General features: G+C 43.4%; 2 protein-coding genes across 6 annotated transcripts in view; one reads left to right on the top strand and one right to left on the bottom strand.

Moving 5' to 3' along the window:
• lrrc74b (leucine rich repeat containing 74B) overlaps positions 1–1,021 on the bottom strand; it is a 56,956-nt gene extending 55,935 nt beyond the window's left edge. Inside the window, exons 1-2 of one of the 2 annotated variants that reach the window (XM_068054697.1) lie at positions 944–1,021; positions 646–819 (exon numbers count right to left, since the gene is read on the bottom strand). In XM_068054697.1, coding sequence (XP_067910798.1) covers positions 646–810 — 165 coding nt within the window. In that variant the 5' untranslated portion in view covers positions 811–819; positions 944–1,021. Of the gene's footprint in view, positions 1–645 lie in introns of both variants that reach the window. The other variant, XM_068054698.1, reaches the window with a different exon arrangement.
• Positions 1,022–1,500: 479 nt separating this feature from the next.
• The window catches only part of chek2 (checkpoint kinase 2), a 47,372-nt gene continuing 26,732 nt past the window's right edge, over positions 1,501–22,140 (top strand). For 3 of the 4 annotated variants that reach the window (XR_010977222.1, XM_068054705.1, XM_068054704.1), the window contains exons 1-5: positions 1,501–2,380; positions 12,355–12,479; positions 14,068–14,215; positions 19,760–19,850; positions 20,767–20,875. Coding sequence is in view for 3 of the 4 variants with exons in the window: in XM_068054705.1 (XP_067910806.1) it covers positions 2,146–2,380; positions 12,355–12,479; positions 14,068–14,215; positions 19,760–19,850; positions 20,767–20,875 (708 nt within the window). In the remaining variant the exon portion in view is untranslated. Of the gene's footprint in view, positions 2,381–4,045; positions 4,165–12,354; positions 12,480–14,067; positions 14,216–19,759; positions 19,851–20,766; positions 20,876–22,140 lie in introns of all 4 variants that reach the window. The other variant, XM_068054706.1, reaches the window with a different exon arrangement.

Genomic DNA, 22,140 nt, shown 5'->3' with positions numbered 1-22,140 from the left:
AAACCAAGGCCCTGTCCATCTCTCACGGTACCATTCGAAGAAAAACAGGGACGTTTTCTCTAGTGTTCTAGCTAATCATTATCCCTTAACCAATATCACTAAAAAAATTATCTAGTCATGTATTTAATTTATTTGTTGGATCTTGCTGTCTGTGCACTTCATTGAATGTTACAGCACAATAAGGAGGCCATTCAGCCCATTGTGCCTGTGCCAGCTCTTTGAAAGAAATAACCCAATTGGTGTCCCTTCCCCATAATCCTGCAATTTCCCCCCTTCAAATATTTATCCAATTCAATATTTATCTTTCAATCAACATGACAAAAACAGATTGGTCATTATTACATCGCTTTTTTGGAAGCTTGTTGCGCACAAATTGCCGCATTTCCTACAACACTGACTACACTTCATTTACTGTCAAGTGGGGAAATAAAAGATTCAAGTTTTTTTTTCACTTCCTTTTTGAAAGTTACTATTGGACCGTCTTCCACTACCCTTACGGGGAGGGCATTAAACTCGCTGTTTCCTATATTGTGGCCGTGACTGGGCCCCAAAAGATGTTCATTGGCTGAGTGGCTTGGGGACGTGAAAGGCGCTATATAAATGCGAGTTCTTTCTTCATACCAGTCGGTTTGCTATTGTACTTACTTTGGGTTCGACACTACCCCTACTGTAAGAGTTGCGGGGTCTGCTGGGGGGCTTACTGCGGATGCCCCCGAGTTGGTTGAAGTCATTTTGTGAAGCCTCCTGTGTCAGTTCCACCGAAGGCAACTCCAACTCACTCTCTTTGGACGACGTCTCACTCAGCATCATGCCTTTCGACTGAGAGCAGAAAACAGTCACGTCACATTTTCATTCCCTCAAATATAAACATTGAAATCTCTTAATCCCCGAAATATAATATTTGTCAAAAAAACACAAAATAAAATCGCCGCAATTTCCTCACCTATACCTGACCCTACATTGATGACAAGGCAACCGGTAAAATCTAATGATTGGCATAAGAAACAACCAATAGCATCTCAAATACGATCCATGCCGGGGGACGTTGACCAATCAAAACATCGAAGGCGGGACTTGGCCGCAGGTTGACATGCCCGTGCTTGCCTGTTGCCATGGCGAACATAAACATTCCTATTTTCTAAAAAGTTTTTTTTCCACCAACAATTTCTCAGGTTATTTTTCACCGTTTGTCAGCTACTGAATTCCTAGTAAGAGGAGAAAGATGTTTAACAGCGTGAAACCAAATCACTTTTTAAAAAGTCATTGAAAAAAACTCGAGCCGTTGCTCTCCCCCAGAATGCTTTGAGGTAGAAGACAATTTTTTTTAATATATTAAAAATAAAGCTTTTATTAAAAGTAACGCGGGTTTAGAATTAAAAGATCATAAGTGATGTTATTTGTGTGCAAGGAGATAATAGAATTACAAATTATTTTGCTTGTTGCATGGGCAGCAGTTGGAGGAAGGTCAAAGGTGAAGAATTGGCGCGCTCGTCCCGGGAGGCGCGAGCTGGGCACTGGAGGGAGGCGAAAGGGTAGAGGAGCAGGAGAGGGGAGATTTAAATAGCTCTATGGTGCAAATTTATTATATATATGTAAAGAAATAAGATTATATCGATTAGATATTGTAAAAAGATAGAAGGTTAAGGGATTATTTCTTGGGGGTCGCACATCACCCCCCCCCCCCCCCCATATCATTGCCCTGAAGAGGCTGTGCCAGAGACGGAACTGATCTGTTGGAGGAAACCAATTTCTTCTGCTAACATTCTTTTTTAAATTGTAATTGCTGTAGCTTTACACAATTCGTTCACATTTGAACTCTTCAATTTGTCCAGTTGGGATTGCTGGCGTTTGATTCCAGTCAGTGATTTTTACAGATGGGGAACAAACTCAGCACCAAGCTACAATGGGTTGAGTTTTAGCACCAACCCTTTATTGTTGGACAATAAACAATGACCATCCTCACGGGAGATCGCCTGTAATTTATAGTCAAAGTCTGTGCCAAACCTTTTAAAGTGGGGGTTAAAAGTTTCTTTTTTATATATTTATAAAAATTACCACGTTAGGTGGAAGTTTTTTGCTGTTGTTTTAGTTCCCACTTTTTTCTCAAACTCTCCCATTATCGATTTGGTCGGGTATCCACCAACAATGTCGAAAGAGAGCGTTACCGATACATCCCAGTCTCAGTCTCAATCCCAGTCCCAATCTCAGTCTGCCTCATCCTCTAGCGCCACAGGATCGAGCAGCCTCTCCTCAGCAGGCAGTGGCACTGTCATCCTGGATTCCATCTCTTCCCAGGATCTTGCTACCATCCCAGAAGTTGAGGAGCCGCCTAAACCCTGGGGCCGCCTCTGGGCGCTGGAAAACGGATTTTGGAACTTGGGTAAACAATTTTTATATATCGATATTTGGACGTTGTAGAACTGTACATCGATAAGAAAACGCCTTTTTAAATCTCTTCATAGTAATTGAATATGAAGTCAGGGAAATGTACATATTTTGAGTGCTCAAAACTAAGTTGGCCTGGAGAATTTTTTTTCTCCAGGCTTTCGCGCACTGGGTGGGCTTCTGAGTTATTACTGACAGTTATACTTGTTTCTCATTCACCCTTGTATTGACTCAAAAGGGGCAAAAAGTCAGCTATGCAACACTCCTGTTAATAAGCATTCAGGGCATAGGATTCCTTCCTTAAGGACATCCACAAAGTACTAGAAATGTTTCTAAACGAAATAAATTATAAGTTTGACTTTTGCCGGTGGTTGCAGTTATACTGTGGCTGCTCTAATGCTGATTCTTGTACTGGGTATTTTTCATTTATTTTCAATTTTCACCTTTTATCATTTTGATGTGAAATAGGTTGTGGCAAACAAAAAGTAAATCTTGCATGTATTTAAAGAAACAAATGCAGTATTAACTGTTACAAACCCATAAATGTGTTGAAAAATAGATGCAAAACTGCTTGGGTGGAATTACAAAGATTGTAGTCAATGCTACTATCCAAATGTACTGTAGGAACCCTCCTCCTCCTAGCTTTACATTCAGGTAAGTATATTTTAAAACTTAACTTGTTAATTGAGGCTTAATAGGTGCCCCTTCAAGGACTGCCCGTTAGACCACGTGTAGGTCTGGTTGTTCTGAGGGCAGCAATTCTTGCACAGGGCCCTGAAACAACAATTAGGCTCCCTAACTCGTATTCAGTAAATTTACTGTCTGTTCCACGTGTTGGCACTGCACACTTTTTTTTTAGACTTTTACCAATATGATGGGTGTTGCATTTCTGGCTCAGAATCGGCTTGCACTTTCTTCCCGCCATCTTAGGATGCCATTCATCACCCGTTTTTGGGGTAACCTATGAGGCCTCAATCAACAAAGTAAGGTCTAAAATATAAAAAAATATATACTTCCAGCACTTTGTTTTATTTTAGATTTCCAGCATCTGCAGTATTTTGCTTTTATTTAAGTTTTAAAATATACTCATCTGATGTAGAGCCAGGAGGAGTGGGAGTGATCCTATCATACATTAGAGTTTACATTAAGATAGTACCATTGACTGGAATCTTGTACTGTAATTCTACCCAGCAATTTTGCATTTTTCATTATAAAAATGGGTGCTGCACAGGCAAAGGTCTTGACCAGCCACACTAATTTGAGGCTTCATGTTTCACGGTGTTGCTTGGTGCAACAAACTGAAAATTAGTTGTGGATTAAATGGCATACAAATGTGAGGGGGAAGTGGGTTGTGGCAGTGGATGGGGGAATAGAATATTTTATGAAAAATGTTGGTTTGCTATTGATGTGCTGTATTGGGAAATGTTCTGCATTTTGCTGCTAGATATGAAGAATGTGGTTATCTGAATCTTGAATTCTTTGAGTTTGGCTGTGGAATAAATTGAGTGTAGATTGAATTCTGGGCAGGGCTATAAAATAACTTTTGAACTGTGTGTGGTATAACATGAATCGTGGATTAGAGCGATAACTAGTGTCTCTTCTAAGTTAAAAATAATGCTGGAAGTCTGAAATAAAAACATTAAATGTTGTAAATGTGCAGCACGGCAGACGGTACCTGAAAGAACCAGTAAAGTTAATGAATCAGGAATAGTCATCTTTCGTCGATGGAAGGATGCCAGCATAATTCTAGAGGGCCATATGCTTTCTTAATTCCTGAAGGTAAATGACAAAAGTGGTGTAATGACTAGGTCTCACTGAGTAAAGTAATTGCAAGCTCTAATCTCTGTCATGAACACCCCCATCTGCCAAGAATGAAGCATATTAATTTTGTCACATGAACATTAATTTTAAACGGTTGCTGGAGTGCAGAAATTACTTGTTTTACAAGCGAGCATCAGACATATGGCTGGAAGGGGATTTGCGTACTGAGAGACAGTGCTTGGACAGACAAAGAACTACTCCCTGGTTCAGTTAAAACAAATGGATTTTGATCACCAGACATTAAAGATGTAAGGAAGCTCGCATTCCAGGGTCTGCTGAGATGATAGAATCCACAAGTGGTCACATGACTAACTGGCTGGTTCAGGCTTTTTGAATTAGACACAGGACAGTTTGAAGACACAGACTGCAGATTGCAATTTAAGCTGGAACAAGCCAGCCTGTCTCCTGGCTGGCGCGCTCTCACTTTCTCACAAGCTTCCGGACTCACTGAAGACACGTAAACCTTGAGAAAGAAAAGACTCCTACATCGAAACAAGTTAAAGCGTGTACCGGGCCCCAACGAACAGCAAGACTTAATGGCAACCAAAGACATAACATCAAGCTCAAAGGATTGTAACTACGATCCATCTATTGCCTCAAACTTTTCCCTTTTATTTGTTTCTACTTTTTCTGTCTCTACATGTGTTTATTGCGTATGCATGAAACAGGAAACCGAGCATGTGTGGTCGTGTCGCATATTTGTAGTCGTTAACCAAATTAGAGTTTAAGGTTAATAAACTTCCACCTTTCTTATTTAAATCTAAGAAAGCGTGTCTGATTTCTTTGCCTTACAATTGGAAGGCAGTGAACAAGGATTCACTGAGGGTGAACTAAAATAGAGTCAGTTATACAGCACTGAAACAGGCCCTTCGGCCCATCGTGTCTGTGCTGGCCATCAAGCACCTAACTATTCTCATCCCATTTGCCAGCACTTGGCTCGTAGCCTTGTATGCTATGGCGTTTCAAGTGCTCATCTAAATACTTCTTAAATGTTCTGAGGGTTCCTGCCTCTACCACCTCTTCAGGCAGTGCATTCCAGATTCCAACCTCCCTCTGGGTGAAAGATTTTTCCTCAGATCCTCTCTAAGCCTCCTGCCCCTTACATTAAGTCTATGCCCCTGGTTATTGACCCCTCCGCTAAGAGAAAAAGTTTCTTCCTATCTAACCTATCAATGCCCCTAGTAATTTTGTATACCTCAATCAGTTCGCCCCTCAGCCGTCTCTGCTCTAAGGAATACAACCCTAGCCTTTCCAGTCTCTCTTCATAGCTGAAATGCACCAGCCCAGGCAACATCCTGGTGAATCTCCTCTGCACCCTCTCCAATGCAATCACGTCCTTCCTATAGTGTGGTGCCCAGAACTGTATACAGTACTCCAGCTGTGGCCTAACTAGCGTTTTTATACAGCTCCATCATAATGTCCCTGCTCTTATATTCGATGCCTCAGCTAATATAGGCAAGTATTCCATGTGCCTTCCTAACCACCTTACCTACTTGTGGTGGTTTAAAATTTAACCCTGTTACGGTTAAACCAGGCAAAGGCTGAGAGGGAACCCTTAGACCCCTTCTTACTTGGTCATAACATTCTGCAATAATGTTAATATTTGAAATATTTTTATGGTGTCGGGTAAACCTCAAAGTTAAAGTTAAGCTTGAAACAGCAGAGTTTTAGATTGGGAAGCCCACCAAGTAATAAATAGTTTTGGAAATATTTTTGACGTTGTGTAAACGTTTCTGCTAATAAATTACCATATTTTATACATGGGCTGCTTTGAGCCACAAATCATTGACTCAACCTTCATTTAAGGTGCGTCCAGCTCTTGTTTTCTTGTAGGAATTCTACAGGCAAATAATTTTTTGTTACCAAGTTTTAATTACATGTTCCTGTTTGCTGGGACTTGTAGGCCAGATTGATCAAAATGCTACAGGAGTGCAAAAGAGCAAATGAATGTTATTCACCAAGCAAATGCCAAGATCTTGTTAGAAGCTGAAGTAGCAGCTTATCTCTGAACAGTGAGAGGCACCTAAAATTAACTTTCTCTTTAAGAGCAGTGACTTGTCTAAAAATAGAAATTATTTAGTGAATTCATTATCTGAAAAATAATTTTTTGAAAAATGCTTTTCAGTCAGGCATCTTGATGCTCGGTTTCCTGTTTCAGTGCTTTTGTGCATTTAATGAAATTTGATAGCCATCTGCTGTTCACTGGCAGCCTGAAAACAAATTATCATACAGTTCCTTCTTTCTGCTTTTAACTGGTGAGTGGGGTCAAATCAGGACCATGCTAGCTATTTGGACCATTGCCCAGTTAAGAAGGAGGGAAAGCAGTGGTGTAGTGGTGTTGTCACTGGACTAGTAAACCAAAGACCCAGGGTATTCCTCTGGGGACATGGATTTGAATCCCACCATGGCAGAAGGTGGAATTTGAATTCAATTAATAAAAAATCTGGAATCTAATGATGGCCATGAAATGACAACGGCATACCCAGCCCTGTTGGCCCTTGCTAACATCTGGGGGCTTGTGCCAAAGTTGGGAGAGCTGTCCCACAGACTAGTCAAGCAACAGCCTGACATAGTCATACTCACCGAATCATACCTTACAGCCAATGTCCCAGACATGACTGTCACCATCCCTGGGTATGTCCTGTCTCAGCGGCAGGATAGACCCAGCAGAGATGGCGGCACTGTGGCATACAGTCGGGAAGGAGTTTCCCTGGGAGTCCTCAACACCGAGTTCAGACCCCATGAAGTCTCATGGCATCAGGTCAAACAAAGGCAAGGAAACCTCCTGCTGATAACCCCTACCACGCCCCCTTAGCTAATGAATCAGTACTGCTCCATGTTGAACACCACTTGGAGGAAGCACTGAGGGTGGCAAGGGCACAGAATGTACTCTAGGTGGAGGACCTCAATATCCATCACCAAGAGTGGCTCAGTAGCACCACTATTGACCAAGCTGGCCGGGCCCGAAAGGACATAGCTGCTAGACTGGGTGTGCGACAGGTGGTGAGGGAACCAACAAGAGGGATAAACGTACTTGACCTCATCCTCACCAATCTGCCTGCCGCAGATGTAACTGTCCAGGACTGCATTGGTAGGAGTGACCACCACACAGTCCTTGTGAAGACGAAGTACCATCTTCACACTGAGGATATTGTCTATCTAGTTGTGTGGCATTGCCATCGTGCTAAATGGGATAGATTTTGAACAGACCTAGCAATGCAAAACTGGGCATGCATGAGGCCCTGTGGGCAGCGCAGTGGTTAGCACCGCAGCCTCACAGCTCCAGCGACCCGGGTTCGATTCTGGGTACTGCCTGTGGGGAGTTTGCAAGTTCTCCCTGTGACCGCGTGGGTTTTCGCCGGGTGCTCTGGTTTCCTCCCACAGCCGAAGACTTGCAGGTTGATAGGCAAATTGGCCATTATAAATTGCCCCTTGTATAGGTAGGTGGTAGGGGAATTGAGGGAAGGTGGGGATGTGAGAAGGTAATGGGATTAATGTAGGATTAGTATAAATGGGTGGTTGATGGTCGGCACAGACTAGGTGGGCCGAAGGGCCTGTTTCAGTGCTGTATCCCTAAATAAAATAAAATCAGCAGCAGCAGAATTGTACTCGACCACAATCTGTAACCTCGTGGCCCGGCATATCCCCAACTCCATCACCAACAAGCCGGGGGATCAACCCTGGTTCAATCAGTAGCAGCATCAAGCATACCTCAAAATGAGATTTCAACTTGGTGAAGCTACAACTCAGGACTACTTGTGTGCCAAACTGCACAAGCAGCATGCAATAGACCGAGCTAAGCGATCCCATAACCAATGGATCAGATCTAAGTTCTGCAGTCCTGCCACATCTAATTGTGAATGGTGGTGGACAATTAAACAACTAACAGGAGGAGGTGGCTCCACAAATATCTCCATCCTCAATGATGGGGGAGCCCAGCACATCAGTGCAAAAGATAAGGCTGAAGCATTTGCAACAATCTTCAGCCAGCAGTACGGAGTGATGATCCATCTCTGCCTCCTCCTGAAGTCCCCAGCATCACAGATGCCAGTCTTCAGCCAATTCAATTCACTGCACGTGATATCAAGAAACGACTGAAGGCACTGAATACTGCAAAGGCTATGGGCCCTGACAACATTTTGGCAATAGTACTGAGGTGTGAGTGATTGCCCTTGACATCAAGGTAGCATTGGACTGAGTATGGCATCAAGGAGCCCTAGCAAAACTGAAGTCGATGGGAATCGGGGAAAACTGTCTGCTGGTTGGAATCATACCTAGCGCAAAGGAAGATGGTTGTGGTTGTTGGAGGTCAGTCATCCCAGTTCCGGGACATCACTGCAGGAGTTCCTGTCTTAGGCCCAACCATCTTCGACTGCTTCATTAATGACTTTCCTTCAATCATAAGGTCAGAAATGGGGATGTTCGCTGATTGCACAATGTTCACCATTCGCGACCCCTCAGATACAGAAGCAGTCCTTGCAGAAATGCAACAAGACCTGGACAACATCCAGGGTTGGGCTGACAAGTGTCAGGCAATGACTATCTCCAACACGAGAGAATCTAACCATCTCCCCTTGATGTTCATTGGCATTATGATTGCTGAATCCTGCACTATCAACATCCTGGGCGTTACCATTGACAAGAAACTGAACTCGAGTAGCCTTATAAATACTGTGGCTTCAAGAGCTGGTCAGAGGCTAGGAATCCTGCGGCGAGTAACTCGCCGCCTGACTCCCCAAAGCCTGTCCACCACATGGCACAACTCAGGAGTGTGACGGAATACTCTCCACTTGCCTGGATGGATTTAGCTCCAACAACACTCTAGAAGCTCAACATCATCCAGGACAAAGCAACCTGCTTGATTGGCGCCCCATCCGCAAACATTCACCCCCTCCAGCACCGAAGCACAGTGGCAGCAGTGTGTACTATCTACAAGATGCACTGCAGCAACGCATCAAGGATACTCAGGCAGCGCCTTCCTAACCCGTAACCTCTACCACCTAGAAGGACAAAGGCTGCAGATGCATGGGAACACCTGCAAGTTCCCCTCCAAGCTACACACCATCCTGACTTGGAACTATATTGCCATTCCTTCACTGTTGCTGGGTCAAATTCTTGGAACTCCCTAATAGCACTGTTGGTGTACCTACCCCACATGGATTGCAGCGGTTCAAGAAGGCAGCTCGCCACCACCTTCTCATGGGCAATTAGGGATAGGCAATAAATGCTGGCCTGGCCAGCGATGCCCACATCCCATGGAACGAATAATTAAAAAAAAAGTATACGCAGAGAAATGTTAACTCATAGTACCAGTTTAGTCCACCTAGCAATAGGTCATGTATGAGAAATTGTTCCAAGCGAAGGAGATTTTGTTGGGTCCGCACGAATATATGGCTCCATGAGCACATTTCACTCTGCAACACCTCACTTTTATTCATCTGTGAGCCTTGATGCATGACATTGGCAAGCTACAGAGTCTGAACTCCCTTCTATTAGTGTTACGACCAGGTGAGCTAGGGGTCTCTGGATTCCCTCTCAGCCTTTGCATGGTCTAACCTTAACAGAGTTTACTTCTTAAAAACTGAGTGTTTTAGTTCCCCCTCAGTGAATTCTTATTCACCTCTTTCCAATTGTGAGGCAAATAAATCAATTAGACAGGGTTTCTTAGATTTAAACAAGCAAGGTGGAAGTTGATTAATCTTAAACTCTAATTCGGTTAACGAGTACATGACACGACCAAGCTAGCCCACATACGCGACAAACACACGCAGATAAAGACAAAAAAAGTAGAAAAGAATAAAGGGGAAATGCTTGAGGCAATGGAAGGGTTTATATTTACTGTCCTTTGAGTTTGATGTTGAGTCTTTAGTTGCCGGTAAGCCTTGCTGTTCATTGGGGCCCAGTGCACACTTTAACTTGTATCGATGTAGGAGTCTTTTTCTCTCTTGAGGATTACGTGACTTCAGTGGGTCCGGAGGCTTGTGAGAAAGCGAGAGAGCGCCAGCCAGGAGAGAGGCTTTCTTGTTCCAGCTTCAGTTGCAAACGGCAGTCTGAATTCAAACTGTCCTATGAGCACAATTCAAACCTTCAAGTTGGCCGCAGGTTAGTTATGTGACTAACTGTTTAAACAAACTTCTGCGTTTTTGGATTTCAAAGCTCACACCGACAAGATGTGGATCACCATTGCCCAGACCAATCTCTGTTAATTGAATCAGTGAGCAATTCTTTTGTCTCTCCAAGCACTGTCTTACTGTGCAAATGTTCTTCCAGCCAAGTTTCTGGTGATCTCTTGTAAAACAAGTCATTTCTTCACTCCAGCAACAGTTTAAAATTAATGTTTATATGATGAAATTCATATGCCTCATTCTTGGCAGGTGGGGGTCTTCATGACAGTGTCCATGCAGTTACTCCAGCAGGAAGAGTTGAATATTGATCAGGAGTAGAAAGAACCCCCTGGTTGATTTTACCCTTCCCTTTCCTGAGCTGCTTGGGCCTCTCTCACACCCGGCCCCCCCTTCCCAAATCAACTAGTTCAGCATAGACTATGAATTGAAACCGGAACCTTCCTGTATGCTTCAGCCATTCACTAGTTAAGAGCTGAGCCATTGGAAGCTTATTTTATTCCTTTTTACATCTAGTGGCTGTCCTGCTGAATACTGACAGATGGTATCCTTATTAATGTGAATATATCCATTTTTGAAAGATTAACGATTGGAAAATTATCATTGCATGTCTATAATACCAAGAGTAAGGTGTTGGAAAGTATGTCACTTTATATTACACTGAATTTGAATATTTTCTGGATTTGCCTTTTTTATGTCAAGGCCTTGGTGTTGGAATCACGTGTTTGCTCTTGACTGCTAGCCTTGTATGTGTCGTATGTATTTTTATAAGAAAAATAGAATTCACTGAGACTTTAGCCAGTGCATGGAATTGTGCATGATTTAAATTTAAGTAGGGACCTGGCCAGTAGGAACAGAGCAATGATGCAATTAAGCAGTGGATAGGAGGCTTAGTGATGGCATCAGCCACTTGGGATATCTTTACACTTCGCTCAGGCACTGTTCCTCTCTTTTCAAAACTGCTGCCCCTTTTTCAAAAGAGTTTACCCTTGATTCATCCATCCATCCTTCTCCAACTACTGTCCTATCCTCAAAATCTCCTCCCTTTCCAAGGACCTTAAACGAGTTGTCTTCTGTCCACCTCTCCCTCAACTCCATATCCAAAGCCCTGTTGTCCAACTTCCACCTTGTTCACATACCAAGATTACTCTGGTCAAATTCAGAAACCAAATCCTCTGACCATGGCTATGGTGCATTATCCCTCCTGTTATCCACAACTGCTCCAGCGTGTGACACTGAGCATAGCATCCTTCTGTACCAGGGCCCAGCTTCACATGACTACCATGGTTTCTCTCCTTGGGCTCACTCTTGCCTGTTCATTATAGCCAGCACATCTCCAGCAAGGAATTCTCTTTCTGCTCCAGCACAGTCTCTTCAGACTTCTCCATGAATCTATCCTTAGTCCTTTCATCACAAACTGTTCTGAAATGCTCCATTCCACCATCACAGTGATGGGCTGTGGATCTGCATCTCCACTTCCTCACATAGTGAGCTTCTGATTTGCTGCTTAAAAATGTCATCCTGGGCAATTATCAGGTAGTGGCACTTGAACCCCAGAAGGGCAAGAATCCCTAAATGATCAATAACTCGATTAAAACATAGTTTTAATAGGTCCCTTCACTTATTCTGTGGTTGCTGGGATACCCCTGTTTCCTAATAGTGTTCCTTCGCTTTTTCTCATTGGAAAGCAAAGCAGAATGAATGCTACTGAATGCCAGTTCCTGGGACATCCTACTTCCATAAATGGAGGCCAAGAGATGCATGGAGTAGCAGGTCTACTGAGCACCACAGGTGAAGGAAAGGTAGGCTGCCAGTGGTCATATTGACCATCATTGTGCTAAAGCCAGCCATGTGGCACAGAATCTTCAAGGGAAGGGGATAACTGGTTGTACTGCGCTTGCTGTAAAATACCACCTTAATTCCTCTTAAATAAGAGCTATCAAAACATACTTGGATATATTTTAGAAGGGATTTTGAGAACATTCGAGAGATTGATTCATCCACCCACATGTCTTTTCTGTCACAGATTGCTTAAATAATGAATACTGGTTCGGGAGGGATAAGTCGTGCCACTATTGTTTCGATCATCCGGTATTGAAGAGGAAGGAGCACTTCAAATCTTACAGCAAGAAGCACTGCAGAATAATCAGAGTAAGCGATGACAGCACTTCAGCTGGAAGTATAATGCAACATTGAAGCTTTTCTTTTTATGTTTTTGGTTGAGCTTAGTCTGGGTGTCAGTTCAAATGACACTTTGCCCATTTTGTTATTCCATGTCTTATTCTGAAAGTAGAAACTGAGATACACATTAATACTTGATTTATTAGAACAAAATTGATTTGACTGCCTTTTTTGAATATCATTGATAAAATAACAAAATATAATTTTGAATACCAAATAAATAGCCTTATTGTGATCAGCTGTGATGCCCGACACAGTTGCAGAACCTGCCAACCCTTGCTACCTAGGGACATAGATGAAGATTGACCAGATGGCTGCCAGTGCTGGGGAATCTACAATAACAACTTATATTTTATATAGTGCCTTAATGTAATAAAATATCCCAACGTGTTTCACAGGAGCATTATAAAACAAAATATGACACTGAGCCACATAAGGAGACATTGGGTCAGATGAGCAAGGGGTAGGCTTCAGGGAGTGTCTTAAAGGAGGAAAGAAAGCAAGGCAAGAGGCTTTTGGAAGGTATTCCAGAGCTTAGGGCCTAGGCAACTGAAGGCGTGGCTGCCAATGGTGGAGTGATTAAAATCAAGAGGCCAGAATTAGAGGAGCGCAGATATCTTGAAGGGTTGTGGGGCCAGAGGAGGGGCAAGCAAGAGCTAACTTCTTGCCAGTTTTTTTTTCCCCTGACCACCCCCCCCCCCCCCCCCCTCCTTTTTAAAAAAAAATCTTGGGATATTTAAAACAAGAGTTGCAATGGATTTATTGGAAATCCTTTTATTGCAATCAGTGTAAATTTATAAAACCAATTCCATTAACTTTTTTAAATAATTCTCTTCCTCATGTTATCTGACATTTTGGGAAGCATCTTGTCTTAGAGTGGGAAGTAACTGGCTTAGATTTCTTTAATACGTGGCTTCCCTTATTTCTCAGAATATGGTTTACTTGATGAAGCCTTATAGGCCAAGTTTATAATCTTTCTAAATCCAGCAATTTTAAGGTGATGGGTGCCCCTGGCGAATGCCTCTTTTGTACCCCTCTTAAATGAAAGACTGAACTTTCCCAATGGTTTTAATTGAAGCTATTAATGTTATTTGTGATTTTTGATAACAGTGCTCTCTTTGAGGTATGGTTATAGTTTTTGTAGTAGAGAGTTTGCTATGGTAATGCAAGGTAGTGCAATTCGAAGTGGCAGCAATCAATGTTTTTTTTAAATTCCAAATTAAATTTAAAGAACAATTACTACGGCACCTTTTCCCCGGTAAATGATTCAATTGCTGCCTTACTTTCTATGCTTCCTTCTGCCACAGCTGTAGGTCAGCAAGAATAACCAATGTAAATGTTGGCTGACTTGAAGTGAAACATGCACCTGCAGTCAGTTTAGCCCACGCACGTACAAAATGGTATGTGTGGAATTGGGATAGGAGTGCTACTCTGCTCATAATCTCAAATGAAGATTTGTTGAAATTTAGAAAAATTCTAGGCAATTCTGCCTCCTACAATGTTAAATTAAGGCATACAGCTCCTTTTTTAAAATTTTATTTTATGTGGTCTTAATTAGGAAAAGGGTCCTGGAAGCACATTTGTGGTATTTATTGAAGATCACAGTTCAAATGGTACCTTCCTAAACGGTCAGATAATTGGAAAAGATCGAAGATTACCATTGTATAACAATGCAGAGATAGCAATTAATCATGAATTTCACAAAGGTAAGAATGTGTTTTGAAAACCCTGGTTGTTGATCCAATTCATTCAGTTGTTTTGTAGAGCAGATTGAACGTAAAACTTGGAAATTTGTTCCAAATAAATCTCTAGAACTGGCTAGTTTGTGACTTGGACTGGTGCCTAATTTTAGTTTTTTGTTTTTACCTATTCTTCTTTGGCCTCCTTATCTCGAGAGACAATGGGTAAGCGCCTGGAGGTGGTCAGTGGTGTGTGGAGCAGCGCCCGGAGTGGCTATAAAGGCCCATTCTAGAGTGACAGGCTCTTCCACATGTGCTGCAGAAAAATTTGATTGTTGGGGCTGTTACACAGTTGGCTCTCCCCTTGCGCTTTTGTCTTTTTTTCTGCCAACTGCTAAGTCTCTGCGTTTCGCCACACTTTAGCCCCGCCTTTATGACTGCCCGCCAGCTCTGGCGAACGCTGGCAACTGACTCCCACGACTTGTGATCAATGTCACAGGACTTTGTCGCGTTTGCAGACGTCGTTGAAGCGGACACATGGACGGCCGGTGGGTCTGATACCAGTGGCGAGCTCGCTGTACAATGTGTCTTTGGGGATCCTGCCATCTTCCATGCGGCTCACATGGCCAAGCCATCAAGAGCCGCTGACTCAGTAGTGTGTATAAGCTGGGGATGTTGGCTGCCTCGAGGACTTCTGTGTTGGAGATACGGTCCTGCCACCTGATGCCAAGGATTCTCCGGAGGCAGCGAAGATGGAATGAATTGAGACGTTGCTCTTGGCTGACATACGTTGTCCAGGCCTCGCTGCCGTAGAGCAAGGTACTGAGGACACAGGTTTGATAGACTCGGACTTTTGTGTTCCGTGTCAGTGCGCCATTTTCCCACACTTGGCCAATCTGGACATAGCAGTGGAAGCCTTTCCCATGCGCTTGTTGATTTCTGCATCTAGAGACAAGTTACTGGTGATAGTTGAGCCTAGGTAGGCGAACTCTTGAACCACTTCCAGAGCGTGGTCGCCAATATTGATGGATGGAGCATTTCTGACATCCTGCCCCATGATGTTCGTTTTCTTGAGGCTGATGGTTAGGCCAAATTCATTGCAGGCAGCCACAAACCTGTCGATGAGACTCTGCAGGCACTCTTCAGTGTGAGATGTTAAAGCAGCATCGTCAGCAAAGAGGATTTCCCTGATGAGGACTTTCCGTACTTTGGACTTCGCTCTTAGACGGGCAAGGTTGAACAACCTGCCCCCTGATCTTGTGTGGAGGAAAATTCCTTCTTCTGAAGACTTGAACGCATGTGAAAGCAGCAGGGAGAAGAAAATCCCAAAGAGTGTGGGTGCGAGAACACAGCCCTGTTTCACGCCACTCAGGATAGGAAAGGGGTCTGATGAGGTGCCGCCATGTTGAATTGTGCCTTTCATATTGTCATGGAATGAGGTGATGATACTTAGTAGCTTCGGTGGACATCCAATTTTTTCCAGTAGTCTGAAGAGAGCACGTCTGCTGACGAGGTCAAAGGCTTTGGTGAGATCAATGAAAGCAATGTAGAGGGGCATCTGTTGTTCGCGGCATTTCTCCTGTATCTGACGAAGGGAGAACAGCATGTCAACGGTCGATCTCTCTGCACGAAAGCCACACTGTGCCTCAGGGTAGACGCGCTCGGCCAGCTTCTGGAGCCTGTTTAGAGCAACTCGAGCAAAGACACCCCCCCCCCCCCCCCCCACTATGCTGAGCAGGGAGATTCCACGGTAGTTGTTGCAGTCACCGCGGTCCCCTTTGTTTTTATAGAGGGTGATGATATTGGCATCGCGCATGTCCTGGGGTACTGCTCCCTCGTCCCAGCACAGGCATAGCAGTTCATGTAGTGCTGAGAGTATAGCAGGCTTGGCACTCTTGATTATTTCAGGGGTAATGCTGTCCTTCCCTGGGGCTTTTCCGCTGGCTAGAGAATCAATGGCATCACTGAGTTCCAATTTTGTTGGCTGTATGTCCAGCTCATCCATGACTGGTAGAGGCTGCATTGAGGGCAGTCTCGGTGACAACATTCTCCCTGGAGTACAGTTCTAGGTAGTGCTCAACCCAGCGGTCCATTTGTTTGCGTTGGTCAGTGATTATGTCCCCTGATTTAGATTTGAGGGGGGCGATCTTCTTGATGGTTGGCCCAAAAGCTCTCTTGATGCCATCATACATTCCTCTGATGTTTCCAGTGTCTGAGGCCAGCTGAATATGGTTGCATAGGTGTTGCCAGTAGTCATTTGCGCAGCGCCTGGCTGTTCTTTGTGCAGTGCTTCTAGCTGCTTTAAGTGCCACGGATGTTAACTCGCTGGGGGCTTTCTTGTAGTTCAACAGTGCAGTGCGCTTAGCGGCTATGACAGGTTCCAGCTCTTCATTATGAGATTGAAACCAGTCTGCATTTCTCTTTGCATGTTTGCCATAGGTGGTCAAAGCTGACTCATAGATGGCGTCTCTGATGTGGGCCCACTTGGTCTCAGCATCCCCTGTGGGAGTGTTTTGAAGGGCTGTTACAAGTGAATTTAGAAATTTTTGTAACAGCTGTGGATGCGCGGGTGACCCTTCTGCTTCGAATAATGCAACTTCTTTGGTCTTCGTCTAACCTTGTGCACCAGGGAGTGGTCGGTGTCGCAGTCCGCACTGTGGAAGCTGCATGTGATTTGAACACTGTTTAAGGAGGCTCGCCTTGTGACGATGAGGTCTAGCTGGTGCCAACGACGCGATCTTGGGTGCCTCCATGAAACCTGGTGACAGCGTTTAGTGTGAAAGAACGAGTTGGTAATGCAGAGGTTATGTTAGGTACACAACTCAAGCAGTCTCTGCCCGTTCTCATTCATCCTTCCAACGCCATAGCGCCCAAGGCAGGAGGGCCATGAGTCATGGTCGGCCCCAACCCTGGCATTAAAGTCCCCCAGCAGGAACAAGTGTTTGGTGTTGGGCATGCTGCTAATGATATGGAGTTCCTCGTAGAACTGGTCTTTCGCTTCAGGTGGGGAGCAGAGTGTTGGAGCATAGATGCTGAGTAGGTGTACTGGACCAGAGGTGGTGAGCAGTCGGATGGACAGTATGTGTTCCGAGCCATTTGAGGAAGGCTCTATCATGCTGAGCAAGGAGTTTCTGATGGCGAAGCCCACTCCATGCTGTCTTGGTTCTTCAGGAGCCCTGCCCTGCCAGAAGAAGGTGTAGTCTTGCTCTGCTAGAGATCCACTCGCGGGGAGGCGTGTCTCCTGCAGTGCTGCAATGTCTACATTGAGTCTACTGAGCTCGTTGTTAATGATGGCGGTCTTCTGAGAATCGTTGATTTGTGTAAGGTCTTCCGACAGGCCAGGACACATAGTTCTGACGTTCCAGCTTGCAAAGCGAAGGCCTGGTACCTTCTTTCCTTTTTTCATGTTGTTTGGTGCGGTGTTGCAGTCCACCTTTCGGGCAATGACCCTGAGCTCCAAGCACCCATTGAAGCAGGTGGACTGTGGCGGGACAGAACCTTATTGACCAGGGGCTGCCTGGTTTGAGGCGGGCGGTAGCTGTCCAGTGAGGTGCGATGACCTCTCCCACCGACAAAGGCAACCCGTGGCGCCCAATCTCTACGCCAATTTAGCTGGACTTATAACCCGTAACTGCTGCCTTCTGTGTTGTTTCAGTCGCTGTGAGGAAACTATGGAGTGACCTCTCCATGGCGCATGCCTGGGCGAATGTGTGGCTCTTTTAAAAGGGTATTATGAGGGCTCTTCATCCATTACTTCATGGAGCTCTAATTTTGGTTTGCTGTTCTGGACCAATTGCTTAAGTATGAGCGCATGGTTCGCTCATCTTTTGTACAACTCTAGTTGGGTCCTAATTTAAAATAAGCATATTTCCTGTGAATAAGCAGCCTGGGGCCCACTCACACACCACATTTTTTGAATTTTAATTTTTTTTTGGAGGGGTGGGGTGGGGTCCATGTCAAATCTACAAAAACCTGTCACACATGCACCTGACTGGCTCAAACAGCCGCAAGAAACCACAATTGAGCACAGTAAATCGACTTTGAAATGACCAAAATGGAGAAGATGAGCCAAATAAATGGTTCAAAATATTTCTTTGAAAATTACTCCTGGAGGCCTTGTACTAGCTCTTTCTGAACTCCCTTCTGTCCTCTCGAGGACATTAAAAGATCCCATGGACCCACTTTAGGAAAGAAGAGCTTTCTCTATGTCCTAGCCAGCATTTCTCCCTCAACCAACATCACTAAAACAGGTTATCCAGTCATTCATCTCATTGCTCTGTGCAAGTTACCCAATGCATTTGTTTACATTGCAACAGTAACTACACTTCAAAAATACTTAATTGGCTGTGAAGCAGTTTGGGACATCCTGGGTCATGAAAAACAATATAGAGTCATAAGAGTTTTACAGCACAGAAACAGGCCCTTCGGCCCAACGCGCCTGCACCGACCATCAAGTACCCGTCCAAACTAATCCTATTTTCCCGCTCTTGGCCCGTGGTAGAGGCAGGGAACACTCTCGACATTTAAGAAGTATTTAGATGAACACTTGAAACGCCATAGGAATTCAAGTTCATACTTTTCTGTGTTTGAAATCGCTTCAACATTTCCCTTCAGACACTTGTGCCTCTTTTAGGTGTCTGAGCTTCCTTTGAGATTCAACCAAATAACAGACTGGAACTTTCAAAATATATGCAGTGTCACTGTACAAACAATCTGGACAAAACTCCCACAATACAGCTTAAGGTTGTGTCTCCCTGCAGAGTCCAATGAATGCCACATTTTGAAGTAGGTAGGTGTGCAACACATCAGGATTTTGCAACAGCAAGAGCATGCTGCAACTTGGTACAACAATAAAAAATAAAATTAAGTTGTGAAATACAACAGGTGAAACAATGCAATATTGTGCACAATGGCTTGTAATGTATAATAACAATAGTGCAAGCATCCTGTATATTATACAGAGCAGGCACTGCCATTTTCTCTCTGGTTCAAGCCTGGGAGTATTTCTGCCATTTCAGTCTCTAAATTTGCTGTTGCCAGAATGCTGGAAACCAACCCTGCTTCAGCTTGGCCCTTGTGCTTCCTGGCCCCCATCATGTTGCATTCCTTAACTGATTGCTCCACTCCCTAGTCTGTGTTACAGACTGAGTAATGCTTTGGGCAGCCCTTGTAATTGCATTGATTACCAGCAGTTGAGCTACAACTTTTAAAGGTTTCTGTTTAACAATTCCCCAGTTTTAAATGTTAAAATTGTGTGTACTGTTGTTTGATGTATATGTGGATATTTTTAAGAAACCTGACTCTAGAGGAGAATGATATTAATGGGACATTTAGATGCATGACATACCTCATGAGTTAAAAATAGCCTTAAAGTACATTTCACTGTGTTAGAATCCACGAATAATGTAGTAACACTTACTACAATATTTAAAAATAGTATTGTGGTCTCCTTAACCCGAATGTAAGCTTTGCTATTCCTGAACTGTTCAAGGGGGAAAATATTACTGTGGTTTTAACAACAACTTTTTAGATGATGCTTATGATTTAATGTCCTCTGTGGCTATTTTCTAGTTTTTGTCTTCTCTGATCTCACAACTGATGACCAATTGAACCTACCAAAAGGGTTTCGGGATAAATACATCATTTCAAAAACTCTTGGCTCGTAAGTACAAGTTACCTTTTTCTTTTCAGGTAGTTCAAAGTCCTTCCTTAGTTTATGTTGTAATATTCTGAGTGACAACTGTGAAATTGTTTAAGAAAACATTATACAAAAACTAACCAGTTGGAAGAGAAAAGTTAATGTATCTTTTTTAAAGATCTGCTATATATTCCAGCATTTTCTGTATTCATTTGAGATTTCCACCATCTGCAGTTTTTTTTCTTTTGCTGTGCTGTGGTTTTCTAGGTGTTGGGAGCCCTCTCCTACTTTGCCCAAATGGTCATTATTTTTGTGTGATCCAAATCAGCATGGATGGGCTATTGGATCTTTGGAGAAGGAGCATTTCAATTGGGCCTAATTCCACCCCCAGCTGATCACACTTCCAGTAAGGTTACCTGGATGGTGATTGGGAACAAAACTCCGATGGTTTCTTCCTATTCCTCCCCACTGCCCCCCAAAAGTAACCTAGTGTGGAATCAATTAGCAAATTGTACTGGCTGAAATCGATTAACTTTGCAAAAACCAGAATGCTATTGAATAAGTTACAAGCTACAAAGTGCAATCAATATTTTTGTCTTTAAACTGCTCAAATAAAATGAAGGATGAGCAGTTTATCTTTCTTTAATCTATTTTGTTACTGATCAGTCTGGTTACCATTCATGAATGCTGTAACTCCTTGGTTGAGTTTACTGCTTCATGTATCAAAGTAGAGAACCGCCCGCTTATATAAATCATCTTCATTCTAAACATGCAGTCAAGGAGCTCCAGTACTGTCTAGTAAATTATAATGCCAACAGAAATTACTTTCACAGCATGCATAAACCAGGTCCCTCGTGTAGCTTACCTTTATGTGCAATTTGTTTTATTCTTTAATTTGTAGTTTGGATTAATTCCTAATTTAACAAAAATTATGCTGCAGGGGTGTTTGTGGAGAAGTGAAGCTGGCATTTGAGAAGGCAAACTGTAAGAAGGTAGCTGTGAAGATTGTACATAAACCAAAATTTGCACAACTTGCATCTGAGCGAGGAGTAAGTATGACCAATTGAATTTCACAGTATCTGTAGTGTTTTTTTTAATGAAGCTGAATGATCTTCGTATCAGCAAAGCTAGAAAGGAAGTGATTGGGACCTTACAGAGTTAGATAAGATATTAAACTGTGTAGAATTCTGGGGCAGTAATTCAAAGTATGTCATATAGCAGTTAGCAATGCCTGTTGGGGTAGTGAAGGCGGAACCTTACAATTATTTAAGAGCTATTTGGATTCTGTGTTTGAGGAGGGTGGTGGGGAGGGATACAGGGGCAGGTAAAGGTACTGCAAGCTTTTCTAGATGGCTGAATTTAGATGGGTTAAATATCCTCTGCCAGTATTTATCTTGTGACATTTAATGTAACTGACATTTCCTCAACTAGAACCTTTGAACTTTAAACTCTTGAGCCAAGTCTACAAAATCTGTCATTTTAGCAAGCTCTGCATTCATGGGGAGCCCGGTAGTACGGCACTTTAGGATGTGGAAGTGCTGTTCTGCGGAGTGTTGGGGCTTGTGTTCATGTTACCCCAAGTGGAGAGTGCCCAATCTGAAAGAGATACAGATAAGGAGATGGACTTGTCTTGAAGAAATCCCTACAGTGCAGGAAAATCAGAGGGGAAGGCAGCCCAGACTGTACTTTTGATCATTCCTACGGGAGGGTAGTTTCCTAGCAGCAGACTTGGGATCAAGTTGTATTTTACAGGATGCCTAATGCATGGAGGGAAGAAAAACCATTGATAAGTTTGCTATTGTTACGACCGGGTGAGAAAGGTGTCTAGGGGTCTTTCTCAGTCTTCACCTGGTCTTATTGTAACAGGGTTTTAATTTTAAGCACTGTGTTTTGAGCTCCCCCTTGGTGAATCCTTGTTCACCACTTTCTAATTATAAGGCAAAGAAATGAGCATAAACAGGCTTTCTTGGGTTTAAAGAAGAAAAGTGAAATTTTATTAAACTTAAACTCTAATTCGGTTAACGCCTATGAATACTCGCTGCGCCCCACGCTAACATGCATACGTGATGCGCACATGCAAATAGAAACAAAAAAAAGCAGAAGAAAAATAATGGAGAGGTTTGAGGCAATCTCTGAAGAGGGTGTTTTTTTACTGTGGTTCGAGCTTGCTGTAGAGTCCTTGATTGTAGGTGGTCTTGCTTTTCATTGAGGTCCACCTTGTTCACTGTAGCAGACTTTTCTGTCTTGGGGTTCATATGTCTTCAGTGGTTTCCGAAGCTGGTGAGAGAGAGATGAGAGCAGATAGGAGAGAGGT

Source organism: Heterodontus francisci, chromosome 23, assembly GCF_036365525.1.
Source record: "Heterodontus francisci isolate sHetFra1 chromosome 23, sHetFra1.hap1, whole genome shotgun sequence".
NCBI lineage: Eukaryota > Metazoa > Chordata > Chondrichthyes > Heterodontiformes > Heterodontidae > Heterodontus > Heterodontus francisci.
This window is presented reverse-complemented; position numbering and strand designations above follow the sequence as displayed.